At 47.1% G+C, this 23,283-nt stretch overlaps 1 protein-coding gene across 4 annotated transcripts in view; it reads right to left on the bottom strand.

Annotated features, from left to right (window-relative positions):
• Positions 1-23,283, bottom strand: part of NEDD4L (NEDD4 like E3 ubiquitin protein ligase) — a 323,150-nt gene that overhangs the window by 198,856 nt on the left and 101,011 nt on the right. For 3 of the 4 annotated variants that reach the window (XM_066353218.1, XM_066353220.1, XM_066353219.1), the window contains one exon: positions 21,718-21,791. In XM_066353218.1, the coding sequence (XP_066209315.1) occupies positions 21,718-21,791 (74 nt within the window). Of the gene's footprint in view, positions 1-17,962; positions 17,986-21,717; positions 21,792-23,283 lie in introns of those variants that run through there. The other variant, XM_066353223.1, reaches the window with a different exon arrangement.

Genomic DNA, 23,283 nt, shown 5'->3' on the forward strand with positions numbered 1-23,283 from the left:
AGGTTATCTCATTCAGCAAGTATTTATCAAGCTCCTGCCACGTGCTGAGGACCGTGATGGCACGGGGTTTCTGAGATGGACGGGTTTGTCAAGGCCTGCCAGCCACTGCCCCCACCCCCACCCCCGCCCCCACTGAAGACTTCAACCCTCAGTTATCTGTGCATACAACTTAACACTCTGGTTAGACACCGAGTTCTAGCTTAGTGTAAGTGGTTTCATAATGAACCCATCTCACCAACGCAATTTTAAGCCACTACAGAATAAAGCCGACATCTTCCCTAGTAATTTACCAATTACCCTGGAGCCTGGCTTCCGACAGCCTCAACCCAGGGAACTGAACTGCAAAACCCAAATAAACACAGAAACAGCTTCTGAACTCTGAACTGCAGTCACTACCACCAGGCCGCTGGGCTCAGAGCTCCATCGACTATCACACCAACAAAGATTAAGCTTCTAATCTTCAGTAAAATGTAGTCAACAGCACTGCCACATCTGCGTAAAAACCCAACACACCAGAAAATAAAAAAAGAATACTATTCACTGACACAGATGACTATAAAAGATCTCAGCCATTAAAATGATCAACAGCCCATTCACCAATCGGTTTGCCATTTTAAGCTCCTTTTATCATTGCCTTAATTCTCTTAAAGATGTAAGAAAATGGATTTAAACAATGGGGTTAAAAGGTCGACTGAGGTAAATCACAGGTTCTCGCTCAAAGAGGCAATTACTTCCTAAAACTGAATAAATTTTTTTCAATTTCTATGAAGTCAATATAGATTCCTTACAGGAAATTACACAAACACACACAGTTAGGTGAAGGAAAAAAAATAAATACCCATTAATCCCCTTCTTTGACGTAGCACTGTGAATACATTCCCATATCAACACCCTTTCAGATCTTCAATAGTTCTGTATATGTATGTGTTCCTAAGAAAAAGACAGAACTAAATGATAAAAACCAATTTGTGATTTACCTTTCTTTTTTTTTTTTTTTTTTAGAGAGAGACAGAGGAACAGACAGGGACAGTCAGAAAGGGAGAAAAATGAAAAGCATCGATTCTTCATTGCAGCACCTTAGTTGTTCATTGATTGCTTTCTCTTATGTGTCTTGATGGGGGCGGGGGGCTACAGCAGACTGAGTGACTCTTGCTCAAGCTAGTGACCTTGGACTTAAGCCAACAACCTTGGGCTTCAAGCCAGTGACCCCACGCTCAAACTGGTGAGCCCATGCTCAAGCCGGATGAGCCCGCACTCAAGCTGGCGACCTCGGAATTTTGAACCTGGGTCTTCAGCATCCCAGGCCAACCCTCTATCCCAGGGGTAGTCAACCTTTTTATACCTACTGCCCACTTTTGTATCTCTGTTAGTAGTGAAATTTTCTAACTGCCCACTAGTTCTACAGTAATGGTGATTTATAAAGTAGGGAAGTAACTTTACTTTATAAAATTTATAAAGCAGAGTTATAGCAAGTTAAAGTATATAATAATAATTACTTACCAAGTACTTTATGTCGGATTTTCGCTAAGTTTGGCAGAATAAATCTTTATAAAACAACTTACTATAGTTAAATCTATCTTTTTATTTATACTTTGGTTGCTTTGCTACCGCCCACCATGAGAGCTGGAACGCCCACTACTGGGTGGTAGGGACCAGGTTGACTACCACTGCTCTATCCGCTGCACCACTGCCTGGTCAGGCTCTACAACTCATTTTTAATGGCTTCATACCATTCCACGTTAGAGATGTACCATAATAAGACTAATTTAAGTTGTTCTAACTCTTTCATTATGATAAACAGTTCTCACCCTCATAGCTAATTCTTTAGCTACAGATGGGTATACTAACACATTCTTAACTGTTTCCTTAGGATGAATTTCTTTGAAATGTGTTAGCTAGATCATCAGGCATGCACATTATTCTTTCTAGATATTTGATAACATTAAACAATATACTTACTGAAGAAATTTAGAAACTGCAAGAAGCAAAAGTAACTTGATAACCCTACCCCCGGGCACGGTGCTAGTATTTTGTTGTGCACCCTTTCCAATCTATTCTATGTATGTACAGCCTCCCCCCAGAATTTTGTTTTGTTTTTTTTTTCATTTTGCCTAAGAAACACTTAATTTGGTGTCAGTCCAATTTCAAACAAATTTTTAGAGGAGTTCCTAGAAAATATTTGACTTGCCTACTTTAAATTTAATAACATGAATCCCCAAAATTTTATTCAATAAGATATACTAAATAAAAGATACTTGGGTTCTCTCATGTGGCCAGAACCAGAGGGATGTGGGAAATGGGGAAGAGAAGACACAGAGAGAGAAAACTGCCCCTCCCTGCCCCTGGGTCTCGCGATTCACTCTGAATTATCACTGCCTTGACTGTCACAGAGTTGCCAGTAGTTACAACTGATGTGTTCATGTGAAGAAAGAAGCCAAAACCTCTGGCCAAAGAGGGGCTGGATTGGAATGTGGTCAAGGCCCCACTTGAAAGCTTTAAACCTGTGCCCAGGATAGCTCCTAACTCCCTCAGCTAGGAACCATCAGATGTACTTATCCTGAACTTGGACAGCCAACTGGAGAATCCAAAGCTTAAAACAGTCCAGATTAACAGGTTATTTCCGGGGCAGATCGAACCCTGACATATCAACTCATTTTCATTCTAACTCGAGGTTCACTGTTGTGAAGTAAATGTCTCCCCCCATGGTATTAGCTCTGCCACTCTGGTATAAAAAGGTCGATACCTGTGGTTTCGGTCAGAATGGGGGAAGAGACATACCCCAGGGCATTCCAGAGTTTAGGGGTTTGAGCTGAAGGATGCTGAACTTTTAATGACAAAAGATTCCCTTGCTTTCCAAACAGCAGGCTTCGTGCCAACAGAGCGAGTGACAGCATACAGCGTGACAGCATACAGCTAACGTGGACTTTACAAAGCTAAAAATAGGCACTTGAGGCAGAAAGGTTTCTTTCCAGAACAATTTTAAAGATTCCCAGGAGGCGTCAGGTATTGCGTCAATACCAGAGGACAATGGTTTTCCGAGCTGTTGGGGGACTGTGCCCTGGACAGGAGAAAGAAAAGACTTTTGTGCACAGCCCTGCGAGGGCAGCAAAGGGGCCTGGGAAAGAAGGTCAGGGCTGGTGTCTGAGGCAGGAGAGCAGTGCTGAGAAATAACTCCCCATTTTTGTCTCGCCACACAGACCAAGGGGAAGAATGTTAGGCCGTGCACTCACCTTCATCAGAAAGAAAATGAACGAATTAACCCACCTGCAAGAAGAATCAGTGTGGGCCCTGGCCAGTTGGCTCAGTGGTAAGAGCGTCGGCCTGGCGTGCAGGAGTCCCGGGTTTGATTCCCGGCCAGGGCACACAGGAGAAGCGCCCGTCTGCTTCTCCACCCCTCCCCCTCTCCTTCCTCTCTGTCTCTCTCTTCCCCTCCTGCAGCCAAGGCTCTATTGGAGCAAAGATGGCCCGGGTGCTGGGGATGGCTCCATGGCCTCTGCCTCAGGCGCTAGAATGGCTCTGATTGCAACACAGTGACACCCCGGATGGGCAAAGCGTCGCCCCCTGGTGGGCATGCCGGGTGGATCCCGGTTGGGCGCATGCGGGAGTCTGTCTGACTGCCTCCCTGTTTCCAGATTCAGAAAAAAAAAAAAGAAGAATCAGTGTGGACTATTTGTGAAAGGAGACAGTCTTCTCTACAGTAGAAGCCCACGTATGCATTTACTTAACCTCCCTTACTCAGAAGTCCATGTTGGAGGCCAGTAGGCTTGTGCAGGGTCCTGCCCAGAAGACTGCCCTCGTTTGAAAGGTCAAGAGCAGAAACTGTGGAACCTGAGCAACAAAGGGCAGCAGAGGGCTCTGGGGGCTGAATTCAATGTGTTGCGTGGTCACTGGAATGCAGACGCGTCCCTAGTCAGGAGGCCTGGCCCCCACCCTCTCTCCACCTGCAACTCTGGGCCAAATGAATGGGTCTCTGCATTGAGTGCTGGTGGAACTGTATTTGTACACATACACATACATACACATGCACATCTCTCAGACACCCAGCCTCCCCCCACGGCAGCAGGAGACAGCAGCCAGGGCCTGATTAATGGTCACACAGTCCAGACCTCTGGCAGGCTAAAGATAATATCTTGACCTAAGTTATGTCTCAGCTCCTGAGCCCTTGAGACCAGACAGAGGGACGCTGGAAGGGACCTCAGAACTGCCCTCGAGACTAGAAGAAATGACTCACCACCCTCACCTCTCTTCCGACCAATCAGCTCCCAGCATGATCCGAACACCTAACCCACTCTGTGGCTTTGCAATCTGTAACCTACAGCCATCAGGGAGTTCAGGCTTTGAGCATTAGCTTCCCATTCCCCTGGATAGCACTCTTCATAATAAAACAGCCAGTATTTCTCCACTGCCATTCTTGGTGTTGAGTGTTCGGCTCTGGAGGCGCTGGGTGAACGAACTGTCTGTCCCGTAACCCTAGTACCAATACGCAGGCTCCCGTGTGGTTCCAGTGGACGGCCAGGCTCAAACTCATTCACTGGCCCTACGGTCTCTTTTAGCTCTAAAGTCCAATGTAGACATTTTAACTCCCATTTTTCCCCAGAAGGTCAGTGAAGCCCTGTATGAAAAGAGCAGAAAATAATGTGTGTCCCCTGGATTAGTCTGTACACTAGACGCAGGTCCTTGGGTCCTTCCTCCCACAAGACGGCGCTCAGCCCCACAGCTGCTTCTAAGAGATCAGTGACCCCAAAGCCACACACACCTACCCTCCTTCTAAAAGTCCCTCCTACCCACATGGTCAACCCTAAAGGTACGAGCACAAGCCTACTTCCCCTAGGAAGCTGTTTCTTCTGGGAGAGGCTGCCTCCCAGGGCACAGTGACGATGTGCATCGGACCTGCAGAGCACCTGAAGGACGGCAGCCTCTGAACTCCCGGCGAAGGGCGCTCTGAGTGCCAACGTCAGTACATGTCTCTGGGCTCCTGTTTGCTCCAGGGAAGGCCAGCTTGGTCCAGGCAACCTGCACCTGGAGTGTTATTATAACCAGTGCCAACCCAGGTGCCAGGAGAAGCTTCCTCCAGCCAGGTTTCCCATGGACAAGGGTCCAGGGTGGAGCCGTGCATCTGTCAGGGTGGCTTCCTCGGCAGTGGGCCAAAGCCTCAGAGATAAAGGGGTGCAGAGCTCAAGCTCTGAGCAGGTATGGACCCTGTCTAACTTCCCCGCCCGGTCCTGAGTCCCCCACGGTACACGGAACATTGTAGGGGCTCAAAAGGTAATCTGAAAAATCAATGCCCAAAACACAAGCATCCAGTGGCAGCAGGGTAAGGGCCACCGCAGTCACTTCTGGACAAACGGTGAGGTCATTTTCAGGCCCCATTCTGGCTGCTGTGGACCTAAAGGGAGGGTGATCTGCGTGTCAATACGATGGCTGCTGAGCGTCCTCATGCTCTGCCTGACCACAGGAAAGGCCTGGCCACATCTCCACAGAGCCCCGTGGAGTTCTAGACAAGTTAATAGGAGGATACCATCTAATTCTCATGACCCCCAACACACACACACACACACACACACACACACACACACACACATGAGCTGGGGGTTGCTCTCAGAGCAATCTGTCGCAGGGTGGAAGGTCGAGAGGGGCTCTTCTTTCCTGCCTCATACCTGTCTAAGGAGATTTCCACAATCAACTTGCACCACTTTCTACACTGCTTAAGTATGTAAATTTTACAAGTAAACCAACACACTCCCTACGCCTGCCTTTTGGATTCACACCTGGAAAATGAGTTCAGATGTCCTACCCATTCTCACTGCTGCATTTCTTCCGGCGTGGGTGGAGGGAAGAATGGACTCCTCTCTTCACTGGGCTCTGCCTTCAGTATTTAAACCTCACCAAGCACTGCGGCACCCTCCTGCCAGCCTCACGGTTACTAGGGATGCTCTATCTAGGACAGTCTGCAGATAGAGCCTCAGATTCACCACAAACACCCAAGGAGATCACAGGAAGCCAGAGGCAGAGAACGGGAGGCTCAGGGGGACGCTGGGTGAGGCTGACTGCCACCTCTGGTGATAATGGCTAACACCCTCCCCATGGTGACCCTGTGGGGCTCCCGTCCCTCTCCTCCTGCTCTCCACCAATGGTGGTAAAGGACCATTCTGCAGAGCCGGCATTTGCTTCTCAGCTAACTGGTTTTAGGATCTGTTGTTTGTTTATTCACCTGTTTGCTTTAGAGCCTGGATTTTTTTCAGGGAGAGTTGTCTGGAGAAAATAAGTAAGACCCTGCATTTGTACAGTGTTTTAGCATTATCAGGGGCTGCCCCCGGGCAACATTATCTCATAAGCACAGTCCCAACAGTCCTGAGAATAGGTTCTAATGCCTTAAACTGGAAAAAAAAACCCACTGTTGTAGTATCATCTCAATCCAACAAATACTTTTCTCATTAGTATTTCTCCCTGGTGTTTCCCCAATTTCTTTGTCCCACTGAAAGCACTCACGGCTTTCCTTGTTTTTGGTTTTTGTCAGTATTTGTAGGCATGAAGAAACGGCAAAGGGAGGGGGACACCATCCCCAAATGAGTTAAGTGACCAATGCCCTTTTCCTCTATGGGCCTCTTCTGTTTAAGTAAGTCCTTTGATATAATATACCCACTCATCATGCCCACAGAGACTCATGACTCCTTCCTCTCCACCCAATAGGCTTTTATCCAAAAAAATCTTCATGCGTACCAGAAAGAAAATGAGCCAATCTTGCATTAAACTTTTCTTTTAAGATTTTTATTTTTATTTATTTTTTTAGCAAGAGTAGAGAGACAGAGAGAAGGGGGTGGGGGTGGGGGGGGGAGCAGGAAACATCAATCCATAATATTTGCTTCCTGTATGTGCCTTGACCAGGCAAGGCTGGGGTTCATACCAGCAACCTCAGCATTCCAGGTTGATACTTTATCCACTGCTCCACCACAGGTCAGATGCATTAAACTTTTAAAAATAAAATTTTAAAATTAAAAAAAAAAATAAGTTTTACTTGTGGCTGCCGTTGTTCTTTGAAAGTCTCCACCATCAATCTGCAGAGAGCGCTGTCTACAGCTACATGCATCGTTACCAGTCCAGCTACAGGGAAAAGATGACGGGAAGAAATACTTAACAACCTCTCTGTCTTTCCTGAGTCTGTTTTTCATGTCGTGGCTGCTCCGTTAACTCCTCTGCAGTACTAAGAACTCCCACCACCTCAGACAGAACCATACGCAAAGCACTTTTTTTTTAATATTCCAAAGCCAAATATAGTTGAGATGATCTACACCTGTTTCCTATAATTTACATGGATATAGGCAACTGTTTATAATATTTGTTTTTCTCTAGTAAGAATATCAGTCTGGAAATTCTTAAAACTTAAGAGTGGAGAAGTTCTGATCCATAAAAACGTGAGGCTAAAACTGTTATTTCATTTATTTTGTTTATGAGACCATTCCGATTACAGTACTCTGCAAATAGAGAATTTCATTTCTTCCTGATAACAGTTAGTTACTCCTTTCTAGTCCATGGTATTTTATTTTGATGATTCTACAAGCCTAGAAAATTACTGGACAGAGAAAGGAAAAGAAAAAGGGGGCGAAATAACATTTATGCTGTGTATTATCTACTCTGAAACCAACTCTGTAAAAAGTAGGAATTGCTTAAAGTAAAATCATTCTTGCCTCTGTCGCTATTTGAGAAGGATGTAAGTATCTGCCAAAACAAATAAGATTTACCGTATTTTTCACTTCACAAGATGCATCCCCCACCCCCCAAAAGTGCAGGAGAAAATGCCCGTGCATCTTATGAAGCAAAAAATATGGTATTTTATTAAATTTTTTTTTTTTTTTCATTTTTCTGAAGCTGGAAACGGGGAGAGACAGTCAGACAGACTGCTGCATGCGCCCGACTGGGATCCACCCAGCACGCCCACCAGGGGCGAAGCTCTGCCCACCAGGGGGTGATGCTCTGCCCCTGGAGGGGGGTCGCTCTGTTGCAACCAGAGCCACTCCAGCGCCTGGGGCAGAGGCCAAGGAGCCATCCCCAGCGCCGGGGCCATCTTTGCTCCAATGGAGCCTCGGCTGCGGGAGGGGAAGAGAGAGACAGAGAGGAAGGAGAGGGGGAGGGGTAGAGAAGCAGATGGGCGCTTCTCCTATGTGCCCTGGCCGGGAATCGAACCCGGGACTTCTGCATGCCAGGCTGACGCTCCACTGAGCCAACCGGCCAGATCCTTATTAAATATTTTAACACACCATTTGGTTCAGAATATTTTTTTCTTATTTTCCTCCTTAAAACCCTAGGTGTGTCTTATGGTCAGGTGTGTCTTATGGAGCAAAAAATATGGTATATAATTTTTTTTTAATTTAAAAATTAAAGAACTCCAGGGGATTAACAGTGATTTCAACCTTTTTCATCTCATGGTGCACACACACCAAAAAACATTTTTTTCTAATCTGACAAATAAAAGAGGTATAATTTTGATTGATTTATAAAAATAGTAATTTAACTTTTTTGCTCCAAAATGACTTTAAAAAAATATCAGGTGCCAAACTTGTATATAAGGATTTCTGGTACAAAGAGCTAACCAATCAGATGAAACCTTATTATGTGACGTGACCAATAAGATGTGACTCCATTATATGGTTCAAGACAGGGTATTCATATCATACAGCTATTGTTGTATTGGCTGTTGTTATTTTTTTAAATTTGATATTCTAAGGGAAAAGAGGTCAGTGCCCCTGATAAATAGTCAGGTATGGCATGTTTTAAAAAGTCTTGCATCACACCAATTGAAAATAGTTGGGTGGTTAGATTTGAATACCATTTTTGCAGTCCAGAAAAAGAAAACACCTGATGATCTGACCAGCAGAGGGAGCTGTAACTCCCTCAAATACACCTCAGAGGAGCCATTTACGAAGTCTTCCAGTTAGGGATGCTTCACAGTTCTCCTCCACAGAACTTAAAGGGGCAGAAGGGTTAATAGTGAGGCATTCCTCAACGTTGAAAACGTTGTGGCAACTTCAAAGTAGGAGGAGCTAGAAATGATGTGGCATGTGCTAGTAGAGAATTTTTATATTATTAAAATTTATAACCTGCAAGTTAGAAAGAATGAGGGTCATAAAGATACACACAAAACAATGAAAAAACCCAACAACCCAAGAAATGATGAAATGAGAGTGTAGAAAATGTGGGCACATATAAATCACCGAGCGAGTACAAAAGCAAGGGGGCTGCCTAGAGCCCAAGCGGGACCGTGTGAGTAAAGGGCACGGGCGAGGTGATGGCAGTCATGGGTTTGGTGGCTCCAGTCCAATGTGCGAAGGTTGAAGGGCCAGCAGAGGAAAACGCCCACACCGTGCACTAGCGACTGCGCACACACCGATGCACAGGGTGAGCAAACAAAGCCGGGCCCCCACCCCTGCACAAGGTGGGAGCAGAGGCAGGGGAACCATCTGGGGGGTGGATCTCACAAGTACAAACAAGTTGGATGTGCAAAAGAGGAGATGGTGGTCAGTCTGGGGACCGGCAAAGGCCCAGAGGAGGAAGAGTACAACCTCTGAGGTAATGTGGGACTGGCATGGGAGAAGCCAAGCCCAAGAGATGCACAAGCGGGGGGGGGGGGGGGGGGGGGCGGGACACACAGGTGTAAGGAGCCAGGTCTTTATCCGTGGCAGTGAGTGATGGCTGAATGGAAGTGGAATACAGTCTGTATTGAGGGAGAATTCTGCATCTTTGTGGAGAGCATTTGGAAGTCCTCTACAGAGACAGTGAAACCAGGCCAGGGACCAGAGGGACAAGAGAGCCAAGAACAGCTTCTGGGTCCCGAACTGGGATGCCAAGATAGATGGTGGAGCACCAGCTAAGACAGCTCATTCCAGAGAAAGAACCATTTCAAATACTTTGACATTCTGGGCCAAGAAACTGTGGAAGGGCAAACAAAAGATCCTGAGTTGTATGGTCTCACTAGTCATTCAAATCTCATTTCCAGGCCATGATGGTTTTGATTACGTATTTAATCAAATACAGAAAATGCAATCTCACTACAGGGAGCCAGTAACCCATTCTGGAAGAAAGGAATTTGCAAATTTCTCTTTCACCGTCCAGACTGTCTAGATAACATATAAAACCACTTGCACAGAATTAGAGCCACTGTCAATAGTTTATAAGTCAGAACAAGAGAGAGAGAGAGAGAGAGAGAGAACACAATATTCAACCAACACTACCATTTATCACCAGCAAAAAGAAACCAAAATAAAGTTGCAAGATTCACCCATTTTGACTTCTCAACCAGTTACCCCCTCACTTGAAATATGGTATTTCTTTCAAATGCTTCTCTGCTTTCCCATCACGAATGCCAAATTTTGAGGATCTAAAAATAACAGTGACTTGAAACAATAATCAGTTCTTCAACAAGGGAAGCACAACAATGCACCTGCAACAATGAAGAGCAGAAACGCAAACCACCCTTGAAGCGTGTGGACCGCCCCTTCCTCTCCGGTGGCAGGAAGAACGTTAGCACCCTCAGTTAGAGGCAGGGCGTATTTCGTATCACTTGTGCTGACGTAATACAGTAGGAATGCCAGTCCTCTTAATAATTTACTGAGGAGTTACACATTGCAGAATCCTTATTAAACATTACTTGCAGTGGGTCATAAGCTTAAGAAATAGTCTGCCGAGAAAACAGGCAATATTTTCATTGTTAACATACTGATGATGTAAAGTATGGTCTGTATTTGCTGGAATGCTGATCGTATCAATTTTATTTATTTGTGTATTTACAAAGGGGTGAGAATCGTTTTCTCTAAGACAAAAACATCTGGCAGTTGCCCTGGCCGGTTGGCTCAGCGGTAGAGCGTCGGCCTGGCGTGCGGGGGACCTGGGTTCGATTCCCGGCCAGGGCACATAGGAGAAGCGCCCATTTGCTTCTCCACCCCCCCCCTCCTTCCTCTCTGTCTCTCTCTTCCCCTCCCGCAGCCAAGGCTCCACTGGAGCAAAGATGGCCCAGGCGCTGGGGATGGCTCCTTGGCCTCTGCCCCAGGCGCTAGAGTGGCTCTGGTCGTGGCAGAGCGACGCCCCGGAGGGGCAGAGCATCGCCCCCTGGTGGGCAGAGCTTCGCCTCCTGGTGGGCGTGCCGGGTGGATCCCGGTCGGGCGCATGCAGGAGTCTGTCTGACTGTCTCTCCCCGTTTCCAGCTTCAGAAAAATTAAAAAAAAATAAAAAAACATTTGGCAGTTGTATTTATTGATAGACTTTAAATTTTTATTTTAATTTTTTTACAGAGACAGAGAGTCAGAGAGAGAGGGATAGACAGGGACAGACAGACAGGAACAGAGAGATAAGAAGCATCAATCATCAGTTTTTCATTGCGCGTTGCGACACCTTAGTTGTTCATTGATTGCTTTCTCATATGTGCCTTGACCGTGGACCTTCAGCAGACCGAGTAACCCCTTGCTTGAGCCAGCGACCTTGGGTCCAAGCTGGTGAGCTTTGCTCAAACCAGATGAGCCCGCACTCAAGCTGGCAACCTCAGGGTCTCGAACCTGGGTCCTCTGCATCCCAGTCCGATGCTCTATCCACTGCGCTACCACCTGGTCAGACTGATAGACTTTAAAATACGCAGTGCATCTCTAAAAAGTGTCATCAGCTACCTTGTAAGCATGCTGCCCTTGAAAAGAATAAAAGCTACTGTCATATCTAGGAACCCATCTTTCCCACTCCCACCCAAAAAGTCAATACTGGCTGGCGTCCTATCTGTCATTGACCAATCAGCAACTCCATGAAAGAGTTTAATCTGAAAATCATGACCAAAGGACCCTGGCACTCCCAGTTCTAAATATACATGTTGTGGAGAATCAATAGCTTACCCTCTCAGCAGTAGCACACGATGGCCCACGGGTCACCGGCAAACAGCCACACCCACTGTTTATATCCCCTCCTGGCTGCTCTGTGCACTCTCAGAGACCGCAAGTCCTGCAAAGCCTCAACTATACTCTCTCTGGCCCTTCACAGAATGAGTTTGCTGGTCCGGACTTAGAGAAATCCCGACAGCACTTACTAAGAAAGGCTGTATTCACCATGGAAGGACCTGCCAGCTCCATTAATCCTACCAGCAGTCTTAAAACCCTCACTTTCCAGGTCCCTCCCCCAACATAAACATTAAATAGAAATAATTTCAGGAAATCTAGGACAATGTTTCTCAAAAGATGAAATAACTCAACATAGGAGATGTGTAGCTGAGAAACAGACTATTTGGGGGTTTCAGATACATGCACGAACTGGACTCTGGATTGTGCATTTCCCAAAGCGTTGCTTTTGGGTATAACAATGTTTTCACCCTCGATAAGGGCATTTTTGTCGATGTCAGTGCCTGGTGGGCCCAGAGAGCACCCTTCTCAGTGCCTCCCGGACGCCCGACCACAGCGCATGGACTGGCGGGCCACCCTGCCCTGCACCCTGGGAAACCACTGACCAAGAGAGAGGAACGCCTCCTCACTGCTCCGCTGAGGAATGTCGGGCGGCAGTCCACCAGGCCCACCCGAACCTCCACGCTGCACCCACTCGCTGTGTCTCTGCAGGCCTGGGTGTCGGCTCGATTTCTGTAAACCAAGTGTTGTCTTCATTGTCTTACACACTCAGAAATGCCTTCGTTTCTGGCTCGTCTCAAGTTGGCCACATTCTCTTATTTAGACTCTTCCCCTCTGCCCCCCCAAAAGGAAAACAGTGAGACAGATACAGACTGCTTGAAGATACAGCAGGAGTGAAGCTATGGGGGTGAGGGCTGGGGGACCACACCAAGGCCTGCAGCTTTGGCAGAAGGAGAGGAGGGAGTAAGAAGCAGCGGTGGGCAGCTGGGGAGGGGAGAAGGACAGGCTCCTGCCGGGGACACACTGTTGCCAAGGAGATGGCCCAAACTTCACCAACCCCCATAGGTGTCAGGATATTGGCATCTACAGGCGGCTGGAAGTGTAACAACAATGTGGATTTCAATCACTGCCTACAGCTCTTCAGCTGCTCTGAAGTCTTCCATTTTCCCAGGCTCCACTCTGACCAGACGAACCACATTTATCAAGCATCTCCTCACTCCGTGTGGGGCCACCCTCCTCCTAATAACATACATCAGGTTCTCGGCCTATGGACTCGGTGACCGGAGCATCTTTCTGGACTGACAAAAACGCAAGCGAGACGTCCTCCAGTTTTCCTCCACTCTGTTGAACCAGCGGGCAGGGCATCCGTGGGTGATTCCTACGTATCCACACATCAGAGTCAGGGCCACGGAGGAAATGCTGAGCTAGAGATTCTCGCTAACAGGACATCAGGGAACAGTATAGACATATGGTCTGCCTACTTCGCCCCTTTGTTTACCAAAGCTGCAAAGACACAAAGACCACTTTCTATGGCAATAGTTGGAAACTGATCAGATATTCCCTGCATTCTCAATTGGTGGACACTGTACATAGCAAAGCCTTTTAGTGGTTCAAGTTCTCCATTAGTAAAAGGAGCCTTCTAATCTGCAATGTTTTTTAAAAAAAAAAAAGGTTAGGAGAAAAAAAACCTCCACAATTCCAATCCTTTAGGAGAAAAAGTGAAATAGTATTTAAAATTTACATGTGTACAGTATATAGCCAAGACATCCCCTCACCCACTTCTTGCTGGACACCTGGGAGAGGATGTAATTTGACAATGAAGGGAAGAGACTGGCCCACCATATTAACCCAGGGGTCAGTTTTAGCACCACTGATTGCAGGACGTCCAGACACTGTGTCCCCCCTAAGCAGACAGCATCCCCTTTCCTGTCCCCGGTGTTTAAACTGCCTTTGATCAAGGCTTTAGGTCCAACTGGTAATAAACGGGAAACGCGGGGGCAACAGAAGCACGCTCTGTGACGCCACGGGAACGACCCACCGTGCTGAGACGACCGGCTGACAGTTCCACGTCAGTTCACAAAGGGGTGAGAACTGTTCTAGATTAATAGGATCTTAAGAGACCTAATAACTAAATGCAATACAACAGTCTCAGTTAAATTTGAATTTAAACAGGCCGATTGTAAAAGGCATTTTAGGGACAGTCAGGGAACGCGGATAATGGACTAATAACAAGAGTCCATTACGCAATTACTGCTCACTCAGTGAAGGTCGTATGGTGGTCATATAGGGTTATGTTCTTGTGTTTCAGAGATGCAGCTGAACAGTTAGGGGCTCAATGCAATGTCTATAATTCATTTTTTAAATACTTTAGCGAAGAAAAAAGAAGGATGAAGCAAATGCAGCAAAATGTGAACAGCTTAAACCTCGGGGGCCGGGATGGAGGTGAGCCCGCGCCTGGCGCCATGGTTCTGCAGCTCCCAGTCTGCACCCGCTGTCTCCCTCCCTCACAACAGGACTTCTGGCCACGTCCCTCCAGTGCCCTTGAGTGTGTGTGTTTTAAATTTCAAATCACCGGCTGCCAAAAGCAAAATGAGAGCAACCCAAAAAGGTAAAATTTGATGCCAATAACCCAAAATACAAAATAAAGCAGCAACTCTGAGGGGAGCCCCCGAGACCTCCTGCACGGAAGCATGGAGTTCTGGAGTCAGGTTGCCTCTGCCAGCCCAGCCCGATGGTGGGGCGCAGCCTCGCAGTCTCAGACGCGTCCTGAGTGACCTCAAATGAAGACCAGTCATAACTGAGGACAACTCGTATTAAAAGGACCCTATTCAACATAACCTTAGGCCTATGGCCAAAGGTTAAATGTCTTGAGATACAAGCATAACTGAAAAAAGAATAAAGCTTCACACTTGCAAAGGTATTCTAAGTTTAAAAAAAAAAAAACAACTTAAAAATCTTACTTAGTAAAATACATCTTTCTAAATCTGACACTAACACAATTCTAAGAACATGGTCAGCTGCCATCAAAAACAGTGGCCAGTTCTTTAATTATGCTTTAAAAAAATACCAGTCGTGAAATCTCAGGTTTTAGAAGGACCCTCACAGTCATCTAGAGTCCAATGGCCCGTCCAATGGCTCAGCTTCTTTCATTCAAGAACAAGGTAAACGTGGATCCTTTCGCTTCCAGCGCTCACTATAGAGTTTCTCCCTGGGCTGACGACAACCCCTCTAAACCTCAATGTTCTCACCTAAAATAATGTAGGGATGTGTTCCCTCTTCATAAAGCTTGGGCAGAATCTTATGACACTGCCACAGTCTCTACACTGGGCCAGCTATCCCAGAAACACTCAAAACAGTCCATAATTAACTTAGACCTTACTCAAGTCACAGCTCTGTCACTTACTAGCAGTCTAGACTCTACAGTTGATCTAATCTTTCATACCTCAGTTTCCTAATGGGCAAAGTGGAGAGACCCATACTACTTGCTGCATAAAATGTCAGGGAGAATCAAATGAGCTCCTGGGCGAATAGCTCAAACCATGCCTGGCACATAGTATACACTCAATAAATATGAGCTACTATGATTCTCTGCCCTTCCTTCCTTATACCTCGTTGTAAGAAAGCATACTCTCTGGAAAACAGTATAGAGGGTCCTCAAAATGTTAAAAATATAATAGCCTGATGACCCAGCAATTCCACTCCTGGGTAATTTATCCTAAAAAAATCCAAAACACTAATTCAAAAAGATATATGCACCCCTATGTGTTCACTGCAGCATTATTTATGACAGCTGAGATATGGAAGCAACTATTTATCAATAGATGGATGGATAAAGAAGATATGGTGCATATTCACAGTGGAATATCACTCGGCCATAAGAAAGAATGAAATCTAGCCATTTGTGACAACATGGATGAACCTAGAGAGTGTTATGCTAAGGCAGAGAAAGACAATTATCAAATGATTTCACTTTTATGTGTAATCTAAACAACAAAATAAACTCACAGACATGGAAAACAATTGATGGTTACCAGATGAGAAGTGGGCTGGAGGCTGGGTGAAAAACATGAAGGGATTGAGAAGTACAAACTGGTCATCACAACACAGTCATGGGGATGTGAAGCATAGTCAATAGTATTGCAATAACTCTGTATGATGTCAGATGGGTACTAGACTTATTGGAGTGATCGCTTCGTAAGACACAAAAATGTCTAATCACAATGTTCTACATCTGAAACTAATATAATATTATATGTCAACTGTAATTTAAAATTTTCAAAAAGAAAGCAAGCATGATTTGCTTATAGCAAACTGTATACCTCTTTGTGGCCAAACACCAGGACTCATCCCTGCCACATCAGAAAGTGTCTAAAAGGCTCCCCCGTAAGTCCAGAGTGGTCCCGCTGACCCTGGCCTCGAACGGCTGCTGAGGTTCCTGACACAATGCTTCCACTTCTATGTGCAGTAACAGCCACGCTGACCGGGGGTCTTGACCTTCCACTGCAGCCACAGCGAGGCCTCATGCACCCCCAAGTAGAAGTTGCTGATTCTACCATCACAAGAAAATGTGTTCCTTTGGTGGGGTTTGAAGTAGTAATTTTGCACAGACACCAACCAGCATCTGATGGAGCTCAACCCACACCTGCCATCCTACTGACTCCCCAAGATTCTCCTCTGACCCTAGTTTTTTCACTTGCTTTCTGCAATCTCTTCTTTTCCACGTTTCATCTGAGTCCTAGGTGTACGTACCTCTTTCCTTGGTCTACAGGTGGCCTTTGTGCAAATTATAAGAAGTACCTGTCCAGGATGGCATGGTGGGGGTGAGGGAGATGCCCGATGAGCTAATGGTACTTCCACAAGAATCAGAAAGAAGTAGCCTTTCCTCCTGCTGGGAGTCCTGTGCCACAGCACACCACAATTAGATTCTCCTTATTGGATTCAAGTCAATTTACTAGGCAGATGCCCTGTGCCAAGATCTCTGGGTTCCAAACAGGAGTAAGAAGGGCTATACCCCCTGAGCTGACCAGCTCTGCTAAGGGGGGTGCTGGAGGAAGGAGGAAACTTGTGGGGTTACAACAGCTCAGGGATAAGAGTTGTTTTTCTGTTTTGTTTTGTTTTGTTTTGTTTAGAGAGAGACAGGAAGGGAGAAAGAGGATGAGAAGCATCAACGTGAGTTGGATCACCTTAGTTGTTCATTGATTGCTTTTTCTATTTGCCTTGACTGAGGAGCTCAAGCAGAGTCAGTGACCCCTTGCTCAAGCCAGAGACCCTGGGTTCATGTTAACGATCCCAGGCTCAAGCTGATGAGCCTGCGCTCAAGCTGGCAACCTCGGGGTTTCGAACCAGGGACCTCAGCATCCCAGGTCAATGCTCTATCCTCTGCGCCACCACAAGTCAGGTGGGACAAGAGGTGTTTTTTCCTTTTGGGTTGGGGTTGATGGAGGCCAGGGGTGGGGAGCGAGAGGACGCGAGTGGACTCCACGTCGAGGGGAAAACACAAGCAAAGATGAGATTGCACATTTCCCGGCACTCTTAGAGAATGGCAAGATCTCCATGAAGGGGCAGGAATGGAGGGAAGGAGGGAAGAGACATGGGAGGCCAGAACCCAATCCGGTCACTCTTTCAGTAGATAACTGAGACTCTATTATGTGCTAGGCCCGGAGAATAAAAAATAAAATGGGATGTTTGCCATCAGGAGCTAATAAAAGTCTATTAGGGGAGAAACAGTTCTAACAACAGATCTACACTTGGTTCTTCTGGGTGCCAGGGCCCATCAAAGACAGGAAGTGGTGATCTGCAGGGAACTGGGAGGTGGCCCTGTGTGCTGAAGCAGATGACAACTGAGCTGACTTAGTGGTAAGGGAGGATGGGCAGGTGGGACAAGAGGTGTTTTTTCCTTTGCCCAGGAAAGGGAGGTTGCCCAGACTTTGGTGAGGGTAGGGGCACGGGAGCGTCCTCCAGGGAGGGCAGTGCAGGAGCCTGGACAGAGGCAAGGAGGGTGTGCTGTGTACAGGGGCGAGGACCTGCCTGCTGCGTGGAAAGGCAGGCTATGGCAGGGGTGGAGCAAGGAGAGCAGGGCAGAGGGCTTGGCTTACCAAGTCACAGGGGGCTTCAATCCCACACCTTGCCAGGAGACTGGGATCTATTCCACAGGCAAATGCTGACCAAAGTAGCCGGCATGTAGGGGATCTGTGAGCAGTAGGTCTGTGCCTTAGCAAAAGCAGCCTGCAGCAGGGCGGAGAGTGAGAGGTATGGACGTGTTGGTGCATCACTTCAGGAGGCCAATTCAAGACAATCCACCCACAAACCCTGAGGTGGGGTGACATGGGGTGGGGTGGGGGTGCAAATGAGGAGGAATTGACAGGTGCAAGAGAGCTTCCCAAGTAAAGGCTGTCTCCTTGATCCCCCACACCAGGCTTTAGCTCATGAAGACAACTGACCCATTTCCAAAAAGGAACTGGGTATCCAGTGTCCACAGTGTTTCGACATGGCTCTACTTCCTTTTCTGATGCTTTACTGGCCTTTTACACGGTCTACTTTTTGAATAAAGATTTTCTTTGGCTTGGTTTCTTTAAAAAAACCTTCTAAAAACATCACCTACCTTTTTTTTTTTATAGTATGGATCACAGAGATTGGATGTCTCTGACCTGGGGTGACCGGTCTCCCCTTACAGCCTATGTCCCGACATCCCATTTGATTTAGCATTTGTTCCAGACAACAGTATCCCTGTTCAGATGACAGATGATATGGCTGCCCTTCTCTGACCTGAAAGTATGGTCCAAAAGAAAACATCTTTCTCTGCGACTGCCATTTCCACAGACACACCGCTCAAATATTCAAGGACAGCAAGAACCCCATTACCAAATCTTCTTTCAACAAAGGCTCTTTTAATGAAGTTAAAGCTTGCTGGAAGGAAGCTGCAAAGCGAGCTGGGCCTCTCGGAGCCGGACTGGGACGGACTACAGAAAAGGAGAAGGCCACTTTGGGGGTAGGCTGCTCCAGGGTGCGTCCCCACCCCCCGGCCCCCGCTCAGAGGCAGGGCCCCACACACTCCAGTCCTCTAAGCTGCGGCCTTGGGCGGCCTCCTGGGGCCAGAGGCTCATGGGGAGACCTGGAGGGCTGTGCTCCCCACCCCCTGACCAGAAAAGTCACAGCCTGCCCCTTCTCCGCCCCCCTCCGCAGCACCCTCCCCGACCTCAGGCCAAGTGACCCAGGCAACCTCCCTGAAGACAAAGGAGGCAGCCCCAGAGACCCTAGATCCCACCTGTCAACACACCCAGGTCTGTGTTATATGATTTCTACTACTTTGAAGCTGCTGACGCTCTCTCTCAAGAGAACTGGCCTTCCTCCTCCATCCATGACCCTTCCTAAATAGGAGTTCGGTTCCTACCAGCCCTTGTTCCGTGAAGGGAGAATGACGGACCGAGGTGGAAGGAATATTCAGGGACAGGCTGGGGGCACAGGGGTGCTTGCCGGCCTGGGGCTCTGAAGGACCCAGAGAAAAGGGTCCCACTGCGGTGGGGAGCAGAGCACACACACTAGCAGACCGGCCACACTCGTGACTACTCCCTCAAACATGTGGGAGCTGCCAGGCGACCGGTCCCCCAAGTACAGCACGCCAGTTATGGGGACACTGTCATCCTTGTTTTATACTAACACACTGTGACAGAGGTGGTTTTACAGGATTTTCCCACGATAATGTGGAGGAGAATGCAGGTCATTGAGCAAGACAAGATGATAAATGATGCCACTCTAGAGGGACATGCCAACACGGCATGAGCCTGCACTGTCACTTACTTAATCCTTCTCTTTTAGCTCACTCATTGACAAATGGGTCCTTAAAGAAGGATGGCACTTCAGAGGAAGCTGACACCAGAGAGACATGGAGAGAAAGGGAAGGAAGGAGGGAAGGAGGGAGGGAGGGAGGGAGGGAAGGAGGGAGGGAGGGAGAGAGGGAGAGAGGGAGGAAGGCGGGCAGGCAGGAAGGAGCATACGTCATATTTAATTTATCAAACTAAGAAAATTTAAGGCAGAATTAAGATTTAGAGCTTCTGGCTCCCGTTCTGGCACCTGGCCCTGGAGACCGCACTATTTATCTTCCTAATTAACATCCTGAAGCCTCAGCTTACAAGTCCTTTCTCCCGGTCCCTGAGAAACAACCCTGCCTCTCTTCATACAAACTGAAAATTCAAGGCTCTGATTTGCTTGTCTGAACATAAATACAATCTGAGTCCATTTCTTTTTTATTTTTTTATGATAAGTTTTGGATAACAAGAAAACAAAAACAATCATGGGCGAAACCAAAACTCTACGTAGGACAGGACTGATAATCAAGAGGTCTGCCTCCCAAAGGCAGAGAAGTCCTCTCCGGGTCTGTGGGAAGGCGGGGTTAGCTAGAAAGAAGGCCTCGTACCAAGGGTCTCCCATGTCCAGCCGAGGCCCTGAAGCCAGAGGGTCACTACGGGGGACAGTGCAGGGGACTCACAGCAGGATCCAGTGTCGTAATGAGATGACTACAGCAGCAGTCACCACGGCCCTGTGGTTAAACCCCACGGTGCACCCAATGTGAAGACACAGGCAGGGATGGGAGGCTTTTCTGGGCACTGGTCGAGCTAGGCTGGCACATGTAACCTAGGCAAGCTGTCACTGTTCTGGACTTAAGCTTCGCCAACCATAAAACAGGAAAGCTGGCCTGACCAGGTGGTGGCGCAGTGGATGGAGTGTCGGACTGGGATGCGGAAGGACCCAGGTTCGAGACCCTGAGGTCGCCAGCTTGAGCGCGGGCTCATCTGGCTTGAGCAAAGAGCTCACCAGCTTGGACCCAAGGTCGCTGGCTCCAGCAGGAGGTTACTCGGTCTGCTGAAGGCCCGCGGTCAAGGCACATGTGAGAAAGCAATCAATGAACAACTAAGAAGTCGCAACGCGTAACGAGAAACTGATGATTGATGCTTCTCATCTCTCTCCGTTCCTGTCTGTCTGTCCCTGTCTATCTCTGCCTCTGTGTAAAAAAAAAAAAAAAACTGTTCAAAAAATAAATAAATAAATAAAACAGGAAAGCTGGACGAGGATGTCTAACATCTCCTTTATGTCTGAAGTTCAAAAGGCCTTTGTTTTTCAAAATCTGGTTCAAATCCTGGGCCAAGTGGCTCTAACCTCACTGCTACCAGCCCAACACGTAACAAACGCACCACAGAGGGCCAAAGGGAACAGGAGGGCTGAAGTAACGCTACTCCATTAACACTGAGTGCGACACTTAACAATAAAGAAGCTGAAACGCCTGCAAGATCAGGCTGCTTCCCTGCTGGAAACCACCAAATGCGTCCAAACGACCAAACTTCTTAATTCAGATTGTATGTGCCAAGGGATAGGTGGTTTTCTTAGGAACAAACTGACACTTTTTTTTTAAATTTAGAAAATTAAATGGAATGGGGTGACACTGATCAATAGGAGTACATAGGTTTCAGGTAAACATTTCTACAGCATTTGAACTGTTGATTGTGTTGAGTGCCCATCACCCAAAGTCAGATCATTTTCCGTCACTGTGTATTCGTCTCTTTACTCCCCCCCTTCCACTAACAACCACTTCACTTTCATCTGTGTCCATGCGTCTCAAAATGATACTTTTATGCTTCCTAAACTAAGATTAAATCAGAACCCATCTCCTCAGGAAATAAACACATAGGAAGGACCAGCCCGCTGACCAGTGTCGTGGTCCCTGGGCTCAGCCCGAAACTGCCGGTGGGCCCAGCAGTCTCTCCAGGTGAGTTTGCCACATGCCTGATTTAGAACAGCGCTTGAGCACGCCTACAAACACCTACAAAAGACTTAAAAAAAAAAAAAAAAAACATACCTGGCTCCAAAGATGTCCTTTTTGGCCAGATCAATTCCAGAAACGACCTTCACTCTCAGAACACGTGACTCACCCTGTTGGAGGGGGGGAAAAAGAAAAGTTTAAAAAAGTATCCCTTCAATGGATCACATGCTTAGCTAACATGCAAAGTCAGGACCCCTCTGCAGGCCAGGCCCAAGATACAGAACGAACCAATTCAAGCATAGGCAACTGCCCCTTCCACTGAAGTTCAAAGAGCTACATCTGGCTCAAAATTCCAGCAACCATAGAAATTCAGAGCATCCAGGTGAACTGAGCACACGTTTAATTCAAACAAGGCCCCGCAGATCAGTTATTTCTGCCACTCAGAGGAAATATTCCCCAGCGGTGCCACGAACATGACCGCACGTGTGAAACCACCCAGATAAATGACCCCCTGCAACGAGGTACCACAAATTCCATCAATCATCCCTCCTTTGACATTTATATGCTTGTGTGAGCGGCCTGAGATAGAAAGGAATTTCATGTGGTAAAATATTTCCTCAACATTATGGTTTCAAAATTGTCAGTGCTGACAAGTAAACATAATTCCTCGGTCCCAGTTAAAAGAACAAAGAATACCACCCTCAATGGAAATCATCCCAAATCATCTCAGAAATCATTCATTTATTCATTCATTCCAATATTTTCTCAGCAGCTCCCATGTGCCGGGCATTGAGATAGACCTTGAAATACAGGCATCAATATGCTTGTGGTCTGCGCAGAGTGTAAGTGGACCCACAGCTCAGGACCCCGTGACGGCACCGTGCCAAAGGGCGTGGGCTGGAGAAGTACTTAAGGCTAAGACACTCAGGATCGATTGGATGGATCAGAAGGATGGAGAGAGGGGGCCAGCGGAAGTCCAGGACACCTCTCAGGTTTCCAATTCGGGTCACCAAGTGTTAACATTAATTAAAATAGAGGATTAAAATGTATTCACAGAGCCTATGACACAGCCAGATGGAAAATATAAATGACTAAATTGATAAATGGAGAGATGTCTAGTCGGGGTTAGACTTGGTAGTTGTCCACGTAAAGTTGGTAATTCCAGCTCGAGTTCAGTGAAAAGTTATTCAGAAAGAGTGAAAAGGGGGGAAATGACTAGGAATGAAGCCCTTTGGGACAGCAGCACTGAGGAGCAGGAGAGGGGTACTATGAGAGTCACGACCCCCATGTTTAGTCAAAACCCAGGTGAGGGAAAACACCCTAAATAATTGTGTAGATTCCGTGATGTCAAAGGAGATAAAGGCAGGGAGAGACGCACATGGAGAGGCCAGGAGGCTGAAACTTTGTTGATTTGCCACCAGACCAAGCAGGCACACAAGCCGTCGGGACCCACGCTTGAGGTCATCTACTATCCAGGTTCCTTCCATCCGTTCAACCGTCCCTCTAAACATACAGCCCTGATGCAAGGCTTCTCTCTCTCTCTCTCTCTCTCTCTCTCTCTCTTACACACACACACACACACACACACACACACACACACACACACACACACACACACACAATGTTTATGATCACTTTCAACTTTCAAATGAGGCCTGCACA

Source organism: Saccopteryx leptura, chromosome 11 (assembly GCF_036850995.1).
Source record: "Saccopteryx leptura isolate mSacLep1 chromosome 11, mSacLep1_pri_phased_curated, whole genome shotgun sequence".
Lineage (NCBI taxonomy): Eukaryota > Metazoa > Chordata > Mammalia > Chiroptera > Emballonuridae > Saccopteryx > Saccopteryx leptura.